Source organism: Plectropomus leopardus, chromosome 10 (genome assembly GCF_026936395.1).
Source record: "Plectropomus leopardus strain MGB_pleo_1.0 chromosome 10, ASM2693639v1, whole genome shotgun sequence".
NCBI classification, from domain to species: domain Eukaryota; kingdom Metazoa; phylum Chordata; class Actinopteri; order Perciformes; family Serranidae; genus Plectropomus; species Plectropomus leopardus.
The window spans coordinates 9,215,307-9,231,068 of record NC_142185.1 but is presented as its reverse complement, the minus strand read 5'-3'; the positions used below and the strand labels follow the sequence as shown (position 1 = coordinate 9,231,068).

Below are 15,762 nucleotides of genomic sequence, written 5' to 3'. Positions count from 1 at the left end.
ACAAAAAGGGAACTGTGAAATTATTACCAAAACTGTACATCATAAACATGCATCACAGTGTTCAGCTCCACTTCCTAATCCATATGTAACTTCCTCTATTTACCCACAATTGTGCATACACAGGTTGCTAATGTGGGATTATTACCAACACTTCTGGCAGGCTTTTGATATTAACTCTAAGTAAAATGGCTTGGATAATCTGGCAAAGCTGTTGCTCATCTAGCAGATTCTGACTTTGTTGTAGAAATGTCATCGTGCTCCCAGATCGCAGCGAGTAGTTTGGTGAGTATAATGCTATTATAAAGGACGCAATGATGGCCAAGGCAACAGAAATAAAAAAGAAACAATATCATCAAGTACAAATTTATGATGTCAGGGTACAGTGAGTTCCCTGGTTTTATTTTATTGCTGTCATTTTGTTCCTCAAACTAAACAACACAAGAGAACAAATGACAAAGGAGGGCACGTGTGCCACTCGAATGTCTTGCTCGTCTTGGCCATCTTACTCTGATGTTCCCTGTGGTGAATGTGCAAGGTCAGGTTGTTCTGACTGCTGGGCAATAAAGACAGGTGCTGTGACAGAGGGGCTGGAGGGGCCAAGTCTCTCTAACACCTGCTGTGATAATGTGACACAGAGCTTCAGCGCAGCTACATGTTGGCAGCATTCAGGAGATAGAGAGTGACTGTATGACAGGTCAAACATGACCACTTTGTTTAGAGCTTGTTCATGATACTGTTGGACCACGGGAATGCCAATCCATTAAGTCTAATAACTGATCTCATGGATGTCACTTTAATGAGGGCTTAAGGCATCAAAATGGTAACGCTCTAGCGGTTGTTACTTACTTTCCTGTCCCCTCTCCTTGTTTTTCAGCTGGAGGAGTTTGTGCTCCCGCTGCTGCTTCTCCATCTCCTGCTCATGACGCTGCTGCTCCATCTTCCTCTGGTGCTCCAACAGCTCCTGTTGGTGCTTGAGCGCCAGTAAATCCTGCTGGTGCTGATGGAGAGAGAGAGACAAGACTATAGAAGACAAGAAAGTACAAGAAGAACTAGAATTACCACCAATTCAGTATCTGACCAACTGTCTCCCCTTCTGTTCCAGAGTTATGGAGCAAAGTAATGGCCAAGAAAGTGTTTTTGCAGAACATTATGATGTCACAGGGATGCTGACCTTTGACCTTTTGGTTAAAATGCCATTGATTTATTATTTTATCCCATGAGACATTTGCATGAAATTTCGCCATAATTTGTGAGGTCACACTGACCTTGACCTTTGACCAAAATGTAATCAGCTAGTCACTGAGTTCAAGTGAAAATTTGTGCCAAATTTGAAAAGAATCCATCAAGGTGTTAACTGGGATGACACAGGTCACAGTGATCTTGATCTTTGACCTATGACCACCAAAATAAAATCAGTTCATCCTTGAGTCCAAGTAGGCGTTTGTGCCAAATTTAAAAAAAAAAAAAAAAAATCCCTCAGGGCGTTCTTGGTATATTGCATTCTTAAGACCGACACAGTTAAGGTCACGTGACCACGACCTTTGCCCTATGAGAGCAAAAACATAAGCAGTTCATTGCTGAGTCCAAGTGGATGTTTGTGCCAAATTTTAAGACATTTCCTCAAGGTGTTCTTGAGATATTGCACACGGGAGAATGGGACAAACAGATGGACAGACATATGGACGCACTTTTAATCTAAAAACAGAATGCCTCTGGCCACAGCTATCACCAGCGCAGAGGCATCAAAAGGACACAACTCAGGATGGACAAAAAGTATGAAAACAGAGAGGGCATTGTTTTAAAAAGGTGTGACCATAGCTTATGTTGTGATTTGAGCGCTGGCTACTCTAAAGGACATGACATCACCAAGCTGAGACCCATATGCTAAATGCTTTCAGTCGGGAGACCGAACAGACTGAGGAGCTATTTTTGTACCCGAATGATGCTTCTCATTGGCTGACTTTCTGGTCGTGGCAACACCAATGAGGCTTTTTAGCAAAGTGAGTCACATACAAAATTCACATGCACACAAGGTTTATTGGGGCCAAGGTTCCCATGGGGATGACTAAGCAGCAAAATACTGCCTCCAGATCAGATTACACCACCATAATTCCATCATTTACACACACACATGCTTCCTCCTGTCCTTCACAAGACGCATGTCAGCTGATAACAGTCCTACAGCGGAATCCAAGAAAGGACTCCCCTACTCATCCGCTCACCTTGATGTGTTCCTGCAGCTGGACTTCATGTTGTCGCGACAGCTGTTCATGCTGCCTCTGGAACTCGGCGATCAGGAGCTGTCTCTGGAGCTGCTGCTTGTGTTTGAGAGATACCAGCTCCTGCTGCAGCTGCTGCTCCTGGTGGTCTGTGGGAGATTTTCATGAGAGTGTCTGATGTAGCCAGGACTTTATGCCACAAGACGTGACAACCAGAGACCATCCCCTACTTACTGTTGACTGGCCCGCGGCCTGGCTCGGAGGATGCGGGACAAGCTGTGGAGACGGGTGGCGTGGGGTGGGGTTGGGGAACCAGGCCGAAGGGAGGCTGCTGGTGGTGGTGGTGGTGGTGGGGGTGGTCCACTACGCGCAGGTCCATGGGAAGGATGGCTGTGGTGGTGGGGGGCACCTGCATGGGCAGTGCTGCCGTACTCACGTCCACTGGAGGAGGAAGAAAAGAAGGTGGGAGGGAGGAGGAGAGGGAAAAGATGGGAGAGTGGAGGAAACAAGCACAGAGAGATGGAGCTTGTTTAGAACATGCAGCAAGAAAAGTGTTTACTGTGCTGAATTCTTGAGTATGGAAGCCCATTTCTGCCTGTGTGATGAAAATAGAATTCATGTTAAGGCAATAAAACAAGAAACTTTCTCAAAATAATGTATCAGTATTTCAAAATAAAGAGAATTTTTTTTAAGTATTGACTTAACATCTCAAAATAATGAGAGAAAATTTAAAGTCATAACTTAGGAAAGCTTGTCGTTATATTGAAATTCATAACATAACATAAACAACAATAACATACATTTTGAGGTGCTAACTCAATATTTTGAGTAAGTTGTTAAAAACTGGTCAATGTTTCTCAATATTATTTTGAAATAGTCCTGTTATTGAGAAACTGTCATTACTCCAAGATACTAGGTCATAATTTCAAGAAAGTTTGTCATCATTATGAGTAACTCAGTAATTAAATTTACGTAATACATCATCATTTTGAGACACCACATCTTAATTTGAGATTCAAGATCAATATTTCCAAATCCTTAGTCATTTTGAGATGTTCCATCATAATTTCAAGAAGTTTGTCATTATTTTATGACACCAATTCATTATTTTGAGATACTATGTCATTAACTGATACTCTGTCTCTTTTGAGATACTGAGTAATGATTTCAAGAATAATTTTATTATTTTAAGATACCGAATCATTACTTTGAGATAGTAGGCCATTTTTTTCAGGATACTACATCATTTTTGAGGAGGAACCAGGTTATTATTTTAAGATAAAACGTCATTCTTTGAGAAATTGCACCATTATTTTGAGAAAGTTTCTCATTAAAATGACTTACAAGATCATTCTTTTTTGCTTTTCTTTTTTTTCCCCATCACACCAGTGTAAATAGGCTTCCACTAAAAACAGCTGCAAATCAAAGGCTATGAATTGCCAAAAGAAAAACACATGCATTATTAAATCTTAAAAAAAAAAAAAAAAAAAAAATGTGAACCACATAACAAGGAGGTCTCCCAGAAAGAATTCTGTGGTGTGCATTCCACATTTAGTCCAACATGTCCACTGTGCCGTAAAGATTTTGACCCCGACAGCAGATTTGTCTCTGAGGGTCGCTGAGTTCAATTTGGCACAGAAAAAAAAATGGAATTCTTACTAGTGTTGAGTTGGAGATCCTCAACACGGGTAAAAGCTCAGCCTCCTAGGGGATTTATGAAAGAAAATTCATGTAATTTTCTTCTCAGAATATCTGTTTATAGTACAATTATATAATTAATTCAAGGTCCAAAATGTTTAATATCCTCTGACAGCAGCCAAAATACCCTGTCCTCCCTGATCCAAATAACACACATGAACACTTGTTACATCAGCTGTCTGGACGCTGCAGCCTTGACTGTTGCACTCGGCTTTACACTTCACATTGGTTGTTGGCAAACTGGGGATTTAAGCCTGTTTTAGAGTTGTACACATTGGGTAAGAGCATTAGCAAAACATGAAAACATAAACTGTCTGCGATTTAGAGCGCCTGAGATCATCAGAGTGACAGTCTGTGCTGTGGCAGTGGCAAAGCGTATAGGAAGCCTCCCTCGTATACTCTTTACACACATCCATCCATGCAAACATCTTTCTAAAAGAAACCTCATACACACACCTTCACACATTTCCTGCACGCAGATGACAAAATAGCACACGCAGGGGTAGAATGATGAAACATGGCAGCAGAGAGCAAAAACAATCCCCCTGCAACATGAGTTTTGCAGCAGGGATTTGCTGACACGCATACAGACTTACTGTGTGTATTTGCGTGTGTGTTTCCACTTTGGCTGTGTCTGTGTGAGCAGTGACACTATGTTTTGCTTACTGTAAGTGCAATGCTGACAGTGTACTGTATGTTTGTCCTCTGTGTGTGTGTGTGTGTGTGTGTGTGTGTGTGTGTGTGTCTTTGTCTTCTACAGAGAAGTTGTGTGTGATGTTGAAGAAGATGGATTCCCGGTGCTGTCACACATCTGAGAGGATATAGACAACAATACATCCCAAAATCCACACACTTGCATTTGTCACAATCTGCACAGAGGCTGCACAAAACAGTTAGAGAAAAACATCCTAAAACAAAAAGGTCATGCATATAAGCCCTACAAATGTCATGTCAGAAAGTCAAACTATCACAAAATCCCCCCTTGCAGACTTAAAAAAAAAAACATGTTTGATGCAAAAATATCTTTTATGTTACATCTAATCTCCCAACATCCATTCTGCTTTATCTGAATGATGCAGGCTGTTGAAACATGGATACTAAGAGCAAATATGGCACAAGCAATATCACTGCATCCACATGGTAGACATACAAAAATCAGAGAATTAGTGCAATCTGATTAAGTCTCCAAAACAAGCAAACAACACAGCAGCACAAAGTAGTAAAACTGAAAACTAGAAAAAAAGCCCCCAAAAAGCTTTGACAACTTTAAATCCTTGATATATAACTGGAATATGGCGTACTGTGATCAAACAGTCAACATGCTTCTTTATCTATTTATTATTATTTTTTCTGTCTAAAACTGGCAGTGCTATAGATACAGTCAGGCAGCATGAGCTGTCTATGTGTAGGTGTTTCAAGTGCATTTAAGGCTATAAAGCTAAACCACTGAAAGAAAGCCAGGTCTCTACTTTAACCCTTTAAACCTGAGCAAACTGGCTTGATTTCTTTCAAAAACATAGAGAGACACCAATGAAATGCCCCCCCAAAAAACCCCAAAGAAACAGGAAAATTACCTTAAGAATGTGCTAAAAAATAAACTAATATAATACTAATACTAATAGCTCATAGCTTTTTCTCTATGTTTTTAAAAGAAATCAAACCAATTTTCTCAGGTCCCAGAGATTTACAGGCTTGTGAAAAGCGTTTGAATGCAGCACAACAAAACTGATGTCAATCTGGGGTTATGATGCAGTGCGTTACAAAAAAAAAAAGGGTTTTTTTTTACAATCTAGTTTTCAAGGCTTTAAGGTTCTGCATGAAGAAATCTTCCAAAACACAGAACCCCGTAACCCTAACCCTTCCATACAAATTCTCAATTTGCATTTTATATCTCAAAATTGAAACCTCCAGTGTATCATTCAGTCTTCTCTGATCGATATGTGCTCCGTAGAGAACCATCTCGCGCCATGCCAAGCCCTCTGCCAGTTATCAATACCCTAAAACCAGAAGGGAGCATCTCCGACCTATCACGGATGTCCTGGCATCCCCAGTGACCAATGAGGTGGTGATGGAGTTGCAGTTACTTGCTGAGATAGCCAATGACATCTTTGGTACCGGGCAGGTTAGGAGTGCGGGGAGGAAACTTAACACCACCCAACGGGACAGCAGGGAGAGAAGAAAGGGTGTGGTCGGGGCCAGACATGCTGGTGCTTTACTGGTGCATGTGTGTGTGTGTGTGTGTGTGTGTGTGTGTAATTGTTGCACTCAAACCTGTATAAATGTGAAATTCAATGTAAATATCAATATATATCTTGCACTCCAACCATTCTTGTATATAACACTTTAATTTAATTCCATGGTTCTGTTTCTTCCACTGTTACACTGTTACTTGTGTTACTTGTTTTGTTTTGCACTGCTAGACTCGTACTTTTTATATTTTATATTTTATTTTTTATATTTGTATCTTCTATTTTATCTGTTTTTTTCTATATTTATGTTGCACCAACCCACCAGAACAAATTCCTCGTATTGTGTTAACTATACCTGGCAATAAATCTTTTTCTGATTCTGATTCTGATTCTGATTCTGAATTGTGTCACCATGCTTGTAACGACTCGTGTGAAAGCTGGACATAAGAAGTAACTACTCCGGTTTTGATTTTGAAAAGATGAAAGGCTTAAACCAAGGTTAGTTTTGAAGAGTCCACAAAAATCCAGCTCATGTGTTAATAGTCCAACCATACACTTTTCTTGATTTGAATACCAGTTAGCTGCCTCTCTAAACATTTATCATACAGCTTTATTCACTTTTTAATAATATTTTCAATGGTTAAGATCAGGCGTGCTCTGTTGAGGAAACCGTGTGTACATGTGCGTGTTAATTGATTGACTGATTCCTGGACCTCTGACCTACAAACATGTGTGTTTGTCACTTCCAGATATACATGCGCATAGAAAGCGAGGCCCATTAGAAGATGCCACTGTGTGTCATTCTCTCTCTGAATACACTGTGCCAATCATCCGTGTTATCCAAACAAAGCCTTTCTTTCTGACCCATAGCAAATGCTCAGCCCACCACCTCTCCTCCAATCTCTGGACACGCATATATGTACACATACATGCTTGTCAACTGTTTACACACACATTTAATAAGCAGTAAACATCAAGGCCAAACAAACAAAACCTTTTGTTGGGTCAGTGCACTTCAAACAGTGTGCCACTCTGTACCATTGGGACCCATTCAGAGGGACCCCGGCGCCAGCTATTCCAGCATCACAGTGCCAAACATGCATAGGGCATCACCTCAATTAACGCTTTTTCTACTGTATATTTTCCCATGCAGACTCACGTCGGCAAGCTTTGGACCGAACGACCTGCCATCCCTATTTCTGCTAAACAGAGCTCTGGGTGGCCCCTGGAGTTAGCCTAGCACTTGCCCTTGACCTCCACTCTATTTATGTATCGTTCCCCAAGTGCCTAACTCAGAAAGCATGGCACAGGCTTCACAAAGGCTATTTGTTTTCACAAACACACGAGGCCTCCCACCTCCAAAACTGCAAAATAAAACATGCATACATTTGGCTTTTACCGATTGCGTGTAATGAAAGAATCCATGCAGTTCTTTTGGGAAAATGAACAGCAAATGCACATAAAGTGATATATGACATTAACTAAATTTCAGAAGAAAACTTGCAAATAAAAAGACATCAATCATATATGAAGAGGGTGACATGCAGTATCATCATTCATAGGAAATAAAGGTCGGAGTGTATGCCTCTGCCAGCTAAAGCCGCCAAAACTACTCTGTGTATTTTGTCTGTGATAAAACCTGGCCTTTGCTCATGGAAATGCAATTATAACCTCATGCAAAACTGGTTACCACAACCGTTACACCTGATCTAAATAAACAATTTAGGCTGCATCACTATACCCACAAGCAGTTTTGACTGTAGCCATGAATTTACGTATCAAGTGGTTCAAATGTTATCAGCCCATGGCTATTATCAGTTGTCACAGGAGTATTGATTTGAGGTATTATGGACCTACTGTGCATCATATATATGTTAGTTTTTATGAGATGACATTAAGTGGATGTTGTGATTTTAACAAAAGCAGAGGAAATCGGGTGGCCTAGTATAACGAGGAACTGGTCCATGTATCGGGACAGACAGTGACAGACAAACAAAGGACTTTCACCCAGGAGACTGCTGTTTGTGTCCCGTGTAAAAGCAAAAATGAATTTTGACTTATGAATCAATGCCTGCAGGTTAACTTGAATACCGTACTTAACTTATGTCACTTGTGTAATGTACTTAAGTTTAATGTACTAACACTAGTGGATGGAGCAATTTTAATGAGAGCAATTGGGGAAATCAGGTGACATAGTATAAAGAACAACTAAGTCCAAGTATTGGGATAAAAAACAACACACAGGTCTGGGACTTTCACCCAGGAGACTGCTGTTGGTGTCCCTTGAGAAAGCAGACGTGAATGTTGACTTATATTAACACCCGAAAGTAAAGTAATTGCGTAATGTACTTGACATACAAAACCTAAATTAAGTTTATAAAAACATCTCTTTTAACCCAAACTATGATCTTTTCCTAAACCTAACCAAGTAGTTTTGTTAGCTAAACTTATTGTTGGATATGCACCCTCTGGTGTACTGGTAGGTGCAGTTTGTCTCATCTGAAACATTACAATGGTAGTGATAACAATTAATAGCAGCCATTTAATGAGCTGATAACATTCAAAACTGGGGAGTTTATTAAACAGGCACAACAAGCATGCTAAAAGTGCACTCAAGCTTGAGAAAAATGGAAAGGTGTCCATCTTTACAGAAAAAAAAGTTGTATACTTTTCTAATGTGTCATATTGTGTTTCCATAAGCAGTATATAATGTACACATTTTTTGTGTTTTATTAAATCTTGAAGTATGGATGTAAGATGTGTGTGTATTATGGAAACAGTAACAAATGAGCCCAAACTAAGTTTTTCCTTGAGGAGTAATGATGTAAATTCAAATCTTAAATTTCTGTCTTCACGCCTTTTCTGTTAAAATGGCTGGTCACTGACAACCAACGGCCAGCTACAAGGCTGAAGCCATGCAGAAAAAAAACTAATTACAGCCACTTATCCTCAAGCTGAGGGGCTACAAGGTGGCACAGAGGGAGAGAGATGAGGAAGAGGATGGCAGCGTAATCACTCCTTAAACCAGCTACTCAGAGGGCTAACCGCACTGGCTTACACATTAACAATATAGTGTAGTGCCACAGCAGTCTGCAGGCTGCGATAGTAGCTACACACAGATGTATTTAGGAAAAGAAACCTTTTGATGACCTGAACCACAGACTATTTTAACACAGTCTATTCTAAGTCAGTCCAGTGCCGAGAATACATGCTTATACCTCCATAGTTTCTTTCTTTTTTGGTGTTTCTCACTAAAGAGACCCCAATTACAGTAGTTAGAAGTTATAGTTCCTGCTCTGGGTCATTTAAAAGCTGTTTTAAAGCACTGTCATAAGGTTTGAAAGCAAACAGGAAAACACACCCCTGTCACATTTAACTGACAATTCCTGGTCAATCTGACATGGCTCTGCAGGATCACAGTACTGTTGCAGTATGACAGTAACAACAAGAATCTCTCAGAATAACAGTCCTCAGAGGCATGTTTACAGTAAACAAAGCTTTGTAAATGGCAGCAGACAAACAGGGCGACATACTGCACAGCACCCAGCAGGATGCAGGCACCTGTGAAGTAATTAGCCCAGCTTACAAGGATGGCACTCTGTGAATGTGGCATGAGGTAATGGTGCTGAGCCAACGGGGAGGAGAGGCGGACGCACAAGCTTACTCACACCGACGGCACCGGATATGATAATGCAAACATTCCTCCAGGTCACACTACAGGCGGGCAAACAAAAACCACGATTTTCTATTACTAACTATAAAAGTGTGCAGTCGGCTCTGTTGTGAATGTGCAGCGGCTAAAGGACCGTTAAAGACGAGAGACGGAAGTCAGATAAACTCTGTTGATTTCCAGACGGGAAATTGTGTTTACTTTGTGAAATCCCATGGAGTTGTGAGGTTTCCCTACTTGCAGGCATGATGTGAAATCTGGCAGAGCACACCAAAAACTGACACAAACACGACTCATGAAATGTCAGCCTGTGCCTCCTCTTCTCTGTCCCTCATCTATTCATCCATCAGTCGCTGTGCCTCCCTCTCCCTCCCTCCCTCCCTCCCTCCTTCACCCCCTCTCCTGTGATCAGGGTAAGATCATGGATCACACAGGGGAAGTTATTTATAGACCAGGAGTCCCGAGGGAGCTCCTCGCCCCACCGGGCATCTCTGCACTCAGACGAAACCCCATGCATGTTTAGTCATAGTTTATAAGGAACTGAGTGCATGCGCTCATGTAAAATTCAAAAGTGTGTGTGATAAAAATAAAAGCCGTGCAAAAAAATGCATACAGCAGCTTTGCAGATTAAGAATGAATAGTAATCGCTGACAGTGTTACCCAGCCGTGAGCCCCACATGCACAGGTGCTAGCAGAGGAGGGAGGCAAACACCATGGCGACTGGTGGGATCGTGGTCAGCGGTTGGCTGGACAGTGGGAGAAGAGGTGGGGCTTAAGATGAAGGAAGGACCAATGACTGTATGTAACTCATTTAACACATGGCCTGCATGTGCATCCAGCTTTACTGTCAAGTCTGGGGATGGGCGTGTAGGCATGGTGATATATGTCATTGAATATCCCTAGAGCGTGGTAGTTTGTTGTACTGTGTGTCACCACCTCTTTGTTTTCCTCATCCCTCTCTCTTTCTCTTTCTCTTTCTCTGAGGACAGCGAGTGCTCACAGACTGACTCCACTGGGTTAAAGAGATCGAAAGAAACTAATGAAGTCATTTTAAGAAAAAAGAAACAGCACTTTGACATGCCTTTTGTAACTGGCCTTTCTACCAGCTCTGTTACAGTACTTTAACAGAAAGACAGTCTGTTACTGTATTGTAACAGAACTACAATGTATTATTGTCTTTTAACAGAAATACATTCTTTTACTGTACATTTCCAGTATGTCATCTTATTTATACAGCATGTTATGTATATTTACAGTATGTTATTGTATTTTACTAGATATACAGTCTGTTACTGTTTTTTTGACAGAAAAAGTCTATTGCTGTATTTTAACAAAAAATAGTCTGTTACTGTAGTTTCACAGAAATACAGTAATTAACTGTGTTTTAACAGAAATACAGCTTGTTTCTTTTACTGTATTCGAACAAAAATACAGTCTGTTATTGTATTTGAACAGAAATACAGTCTTTTACAGTGTTTTTACAGAAATATATCTTGCTTCTTTTTCTGTAATTTTACAAAAATACAGTCTATTGATGTATTTTAACAGAAATACAGTCTTTTACTGTTTTTGACAGAAACAGTTATTTTCTGTAACTGTATTTTAACAGAAATAAAGTACAGTGACCACACATAAACTACAACAGAGCCATGGAGCCACATGTTCACAATGCAAATGCTATGGCCACCAACCAAAATACAAACTCCTCATTATTAAATGATGCAAGAACAAAAAAAATGTCGTCGAGCACAGAAATCAGAAACAGTTGAAGTGATTCTTATATGTTTGTAAAAGTGGAGCATTTAAGAATATTCAGTCATTTCTATAAGAGCTGAGCAATCAACAGTGAAGAATTATTCTGTGAAACTGATTTTGAGCTATGAAATCCCTCATAAAACACAAACTTTTATACATAATCCCCCACCACACACACACGCACACACACACACATAGAGGCATAAACACAAATGCATGTACACAAAAGGCTGTGGGGAGGAACAGACACAGCCACTGCCATCTGCTCCATTCAGTTAAAGGCTGCACTGAGTGGTGCTGAGCAAGAGTCACCATACATCACTACCATTCAATAAACACTGCCACCACTCAAAGCTGCACGCCCACACTGAGAACCAACACACAGACATACACTCTCTCCTCAAGTGGACACACAGACACACTAACATGTACATCAGCCGGATGAGTTTATATGAAGGATACACATCAACTAAATATGATTTAATCAGCGCACAAATAACATTAACTCATCCAATAAAAGACACAACAATTTACAAACCAGTTTAAACTAAATGACTATTTCAGACATTAACATAGAGAACAGTGATCCATGCATAACAACAAGAGCTCTTACCCATCAGTTGTGCCTTGCTGTCCAGTTGTCGTGCGTTTGTGTGTGTGTGAGTGTGTGTGGGTGTGTGTGTGTTTAGTGTAGTGTACAGTATCTCAGAGAGAAAGAGAGAGTAAAAGTGTGTGTTTGTAGCCAAAAAAGTGCGACTGAACAGAGCTGTAAAGTCCACTGTAGCGCGAAAAATACAGCAGACCAACCTGGTTTGTTCGTAGTGAGAACAGATCTCTCTCCCTCCCTGTCTTTCACACTCTCCGTCTCTCACTCTATCGCTTCGCTGTGTTTCTCTCACTGACGTGCTTCTTCGCTCTGCCCTCCGGCTGCCACTCTCTCTCTCCCTCCCTCTGTTCCTCTGGTCCCCTCCCACATCTCTCTCTCTCTCTCTCTCCCTCTCTCAGTGACATCAGAGGGCAGTCTCAGGCATGTAGAGCATTTTATGGGAGTCTCTCCCTCTCTCAGCCTAAAACTCACAGACCAGCAGAGAGGCAGAGAGGCGTCAGATTGTGATCACATTCTCATTTGACTAGACAAACTCTACTTTTATGAACCACCTCTGCTTTTTTGGACTGAACAGATCTCAGTGTTGCTTACAGTTCCTGATGTGTGTTACTTGTTGCACAGACACAAACACACAAACACACACACATTTCTGGATCGTCTCCATGTAAAACCCTCCTACACACCAGCAGCTCAACAGAACAGACAGTTGTTGTGAAGTTGACTCGCTGATAATGGTTGCTGCTTGGCCTTGCAACTAGAACAGTCACTGAAGACACATTGTCTCTGTCCACTGCGTACGTAGCAGATGCAGCTCACTGCTTCGGCTTGGTGTCCAGCCTCATTGCTCTGTGAGTAGCATGTGTTGGCGATTTCTCCTAGGTCTTATTTATACAGATATTTCATAATTTAAAGGAGCTGTCTGTAGGATTTATGAGCATCTAGCGATGAGGATTGCAGATTGCAACCAGCTGAAATGTCTCCTATGTTTTAAGTCTAAACTCCTGGTTAGGAGTCCATCAGTGTTCATTTTTCCGGAGGCTTTTACCAGGAGCCAAATTTTCTGCAGAGGTCTCTTTTTCTCTAAAACAAGTGATTTAAACCAGTAAAAATGCTGAATAAAGTTGTTCCACATCAAAAATAATTGTTTTTCTAACAAGACAAAAACAAGGACCAACAGGTGTTCAGTAGAATAGAGGCAGCTAGCTGCTGAATGAGAAATGGCAAAATATGCTGGCAACAACAATGTATTGCGAAAACATTATGGGGATTGTTATCAGCAAGGTGAATGTCACATACAAAGGGTAAAACTAGATAAATTGGTTTTTTAGACTGTGACTGTCTTAAGGAAAACGCATTTGTGCAGTGGAGGAGTAGACACTAATGCTAACATTGGGATTGGCTAAAGGAGTTTGTCTATCAAAAGTAACTCACGCCCACTGAAAGTGTTTGGGGAGGCAGAGAGTCCAGATTGAATAAAAGAGAGAGAAACACAATGTTGATGTGTAAATGTGAATAGCTCTCAAGCCAGTGTTTGGTTCGTCCACTCCTGGCTACTATAGAAACATGGCAAGGACTCGCTCCCTATATAGACATAAACTGCTCAACCTAAGGTAATAAAATATGATGACTTTTATTTTCAGGTGATAATACACTAAAGAAAACACACTAATTATACTCTGTTTCATTTTGGCCAATAATACCCCCCTAAATCCTACACAATGGTCCTTTAAATGATAACTTTACAAATTCTGTGCCTCTAGAGAGCAATGTGTATTACAAAAGAAGGTCGTGCTTGCAGGAGGGAAGCTGAAAATGACCATCATAAAGTGATGATAAAATAATCATCTAAGGAGCTGCAGTGAAGCAGTTAATTAAAACATGAAAGAAAAATTCTGAGAAAGACAAAACAACAAACAGAGAGAGAGAAGCTGAATCATTTATAAATGGATGTCTGCTCAATGTGTTGCAGATGAGTGATGAGATTTAGATTAAATGATAACGAGGAGCAATTAGGGCTGCTGAAGGACTCGCCTATCGAGTGGCATCAGAGTCCACTAATGAACAAGTGCTCCTCTGGGGGCAACACCTGACATATGTCTTGCTGTCATGTCAATAAGCAGTTTGATACTCGGCCAACAGGAGTGAATGGAAACAAGCAGGAGGCGATGGACTGCGTGACGGATAGTTGTTTACACTGGGATGTGTGTAACTGTATGAAAATTACCAAATTTGGGCCAGTTCTCATTTTCAAAAGTGGCTACTTTATAACCCCCGTTCAATCATGCAAAGACTGGAGGAGTGACAGGATGCCAGTTGTAAACTGAGCTTGATGGTGCTGGCAGCAAAGACTCAAGAGGCGCTCAGCAGCACAACGTGGGACAGTTGTGAGAGTTTCATTTTACCAAAATGTCCTCTCACATGCAGAAGTGACAACCAGTGGTGCTTGAAAGTTGTTTTCTACTCCTCTCCACTATGCTAGAGGCTCTAAACAAAACTGAGGAAAACTGGATCCTAGCAAACAAGAACTTCCAGGGTTTCCCATAGATTGAGAGTGTATGCGTGGTGGTAGACAACAGCAAGGGGGGGGGGGGTGATTTCAGTTATTTTTTTCTTTTAAATGCACGTATGTCCATTTGTATTATTGTGTGTCCCCTCTCTAAATTCAAAAGGTGGACAACTGATCTGTCAATCCATTCAGCGGATCAGATCAGATCAGATCGATGGATGAGAGGAGCAGATTCTGCCAGTGATTGCAAACTTTGGACCCAGCAGAATGAACACTTCATTTTCAATGTGCATGATGTTCTACTGCTCCATCTGTGCCCAGAGCGTGCTCTGCACTCTGACAGTGTGGTGCTATAAATAACTGAATGGTATATATGTTCCTACAGCGCTCCTAATCAACACTCCAGCTCCAGAGATGGAAAATGAATTTGAGGCAGCAGATGTTTTAATTGTGGCAGGCTGCCACACATAAATTAAATGTGTCCTGACTTCCTTACTCTCTCCAATAAAACGTAATCAAGCTATTATCTGAATTTTCCTACCTGATCATATCAGAATATGAAAATGACATGCTCAAAACTGAACACACACTCAGAAGCTTAAGACTCAGTGTGAGTGAAAAGACATGCTGCAACTTCAGAATGAGTTCACAACAACAAAAACAATGCCAAATTAACTTCAAGGTGACACTCATCAACTCCCTAAAATCATTTACAATATCCCAATTGCTGTATATCTAACATAGCATTTACATGCAGTCAGTCAATAATCAGGTATCTCCCCTTGCAACCACAAATATATTTAGAGACATAGCTACAGATTTCTAACCAAATTATGTCCAAATATTTCCCACAGAGCTGACTGTTACAGTCACACAACCACACAGGTGCTTTCACTTACTCTGACATACTCTGCTCAGACTGAAGATGGGTGGAGCTAAAATGGGAAATATGTGACGTCACCCAATTGTATGAAGTAATGAGAATGATTTCAGTGTAATTTGATCCGCCCTACCAGGTAAAACCAAACTAAGAGGAGGGTGGGGAAGCAAATCTGTACACACCCACAAAGGTTTAATCAGGCAAGAGAAGTTTAATCAGGCAAGAGAGTGAAAACACA

General features: G+C 40.9%; 1 protein-coding gene across 5 annotated transcripts in view; it reads right to left on the bottom strand.

Annotated features, from left to right (window-relative positions):
- Nucleotides 1–15,762, bottom strand: part of hdac4 (histone deacetylase 4) — a 162,778-nt gene that overhangs the window by 72,607 nt on the left and 74,409 nt on the right. For 3 of the 5 annotated variants that reach the window (XR_015777610.1, XM_088083005.1, XM_042494096.2), the window contains 3 exons: nt 2,454–2,660; nt 2,223–2,368; nt 847–997 (listed from right to left, as the gene is read on the bottom strand). Coding sequence is in view for 4 of the 5 variants with exons in the window: in XM_088083005.1 (XP_087939131.1) it covers nt 847–997; nt 2,223–2,368; nt 2,454–2,660 (504 nt within the window). In the remaining variant the exon portion in view is untranslated. Of the gene's footprint in view, nt 1–846; nt 998–2,222; nt 2,369–2,453; nt 2,661–12,144; nt 12,450–15,762 lie in introns of those variants that run through there. The other 2 variants (XM_088083006.1, XM_042494097.2) reach the window with 2 other exon arrangements.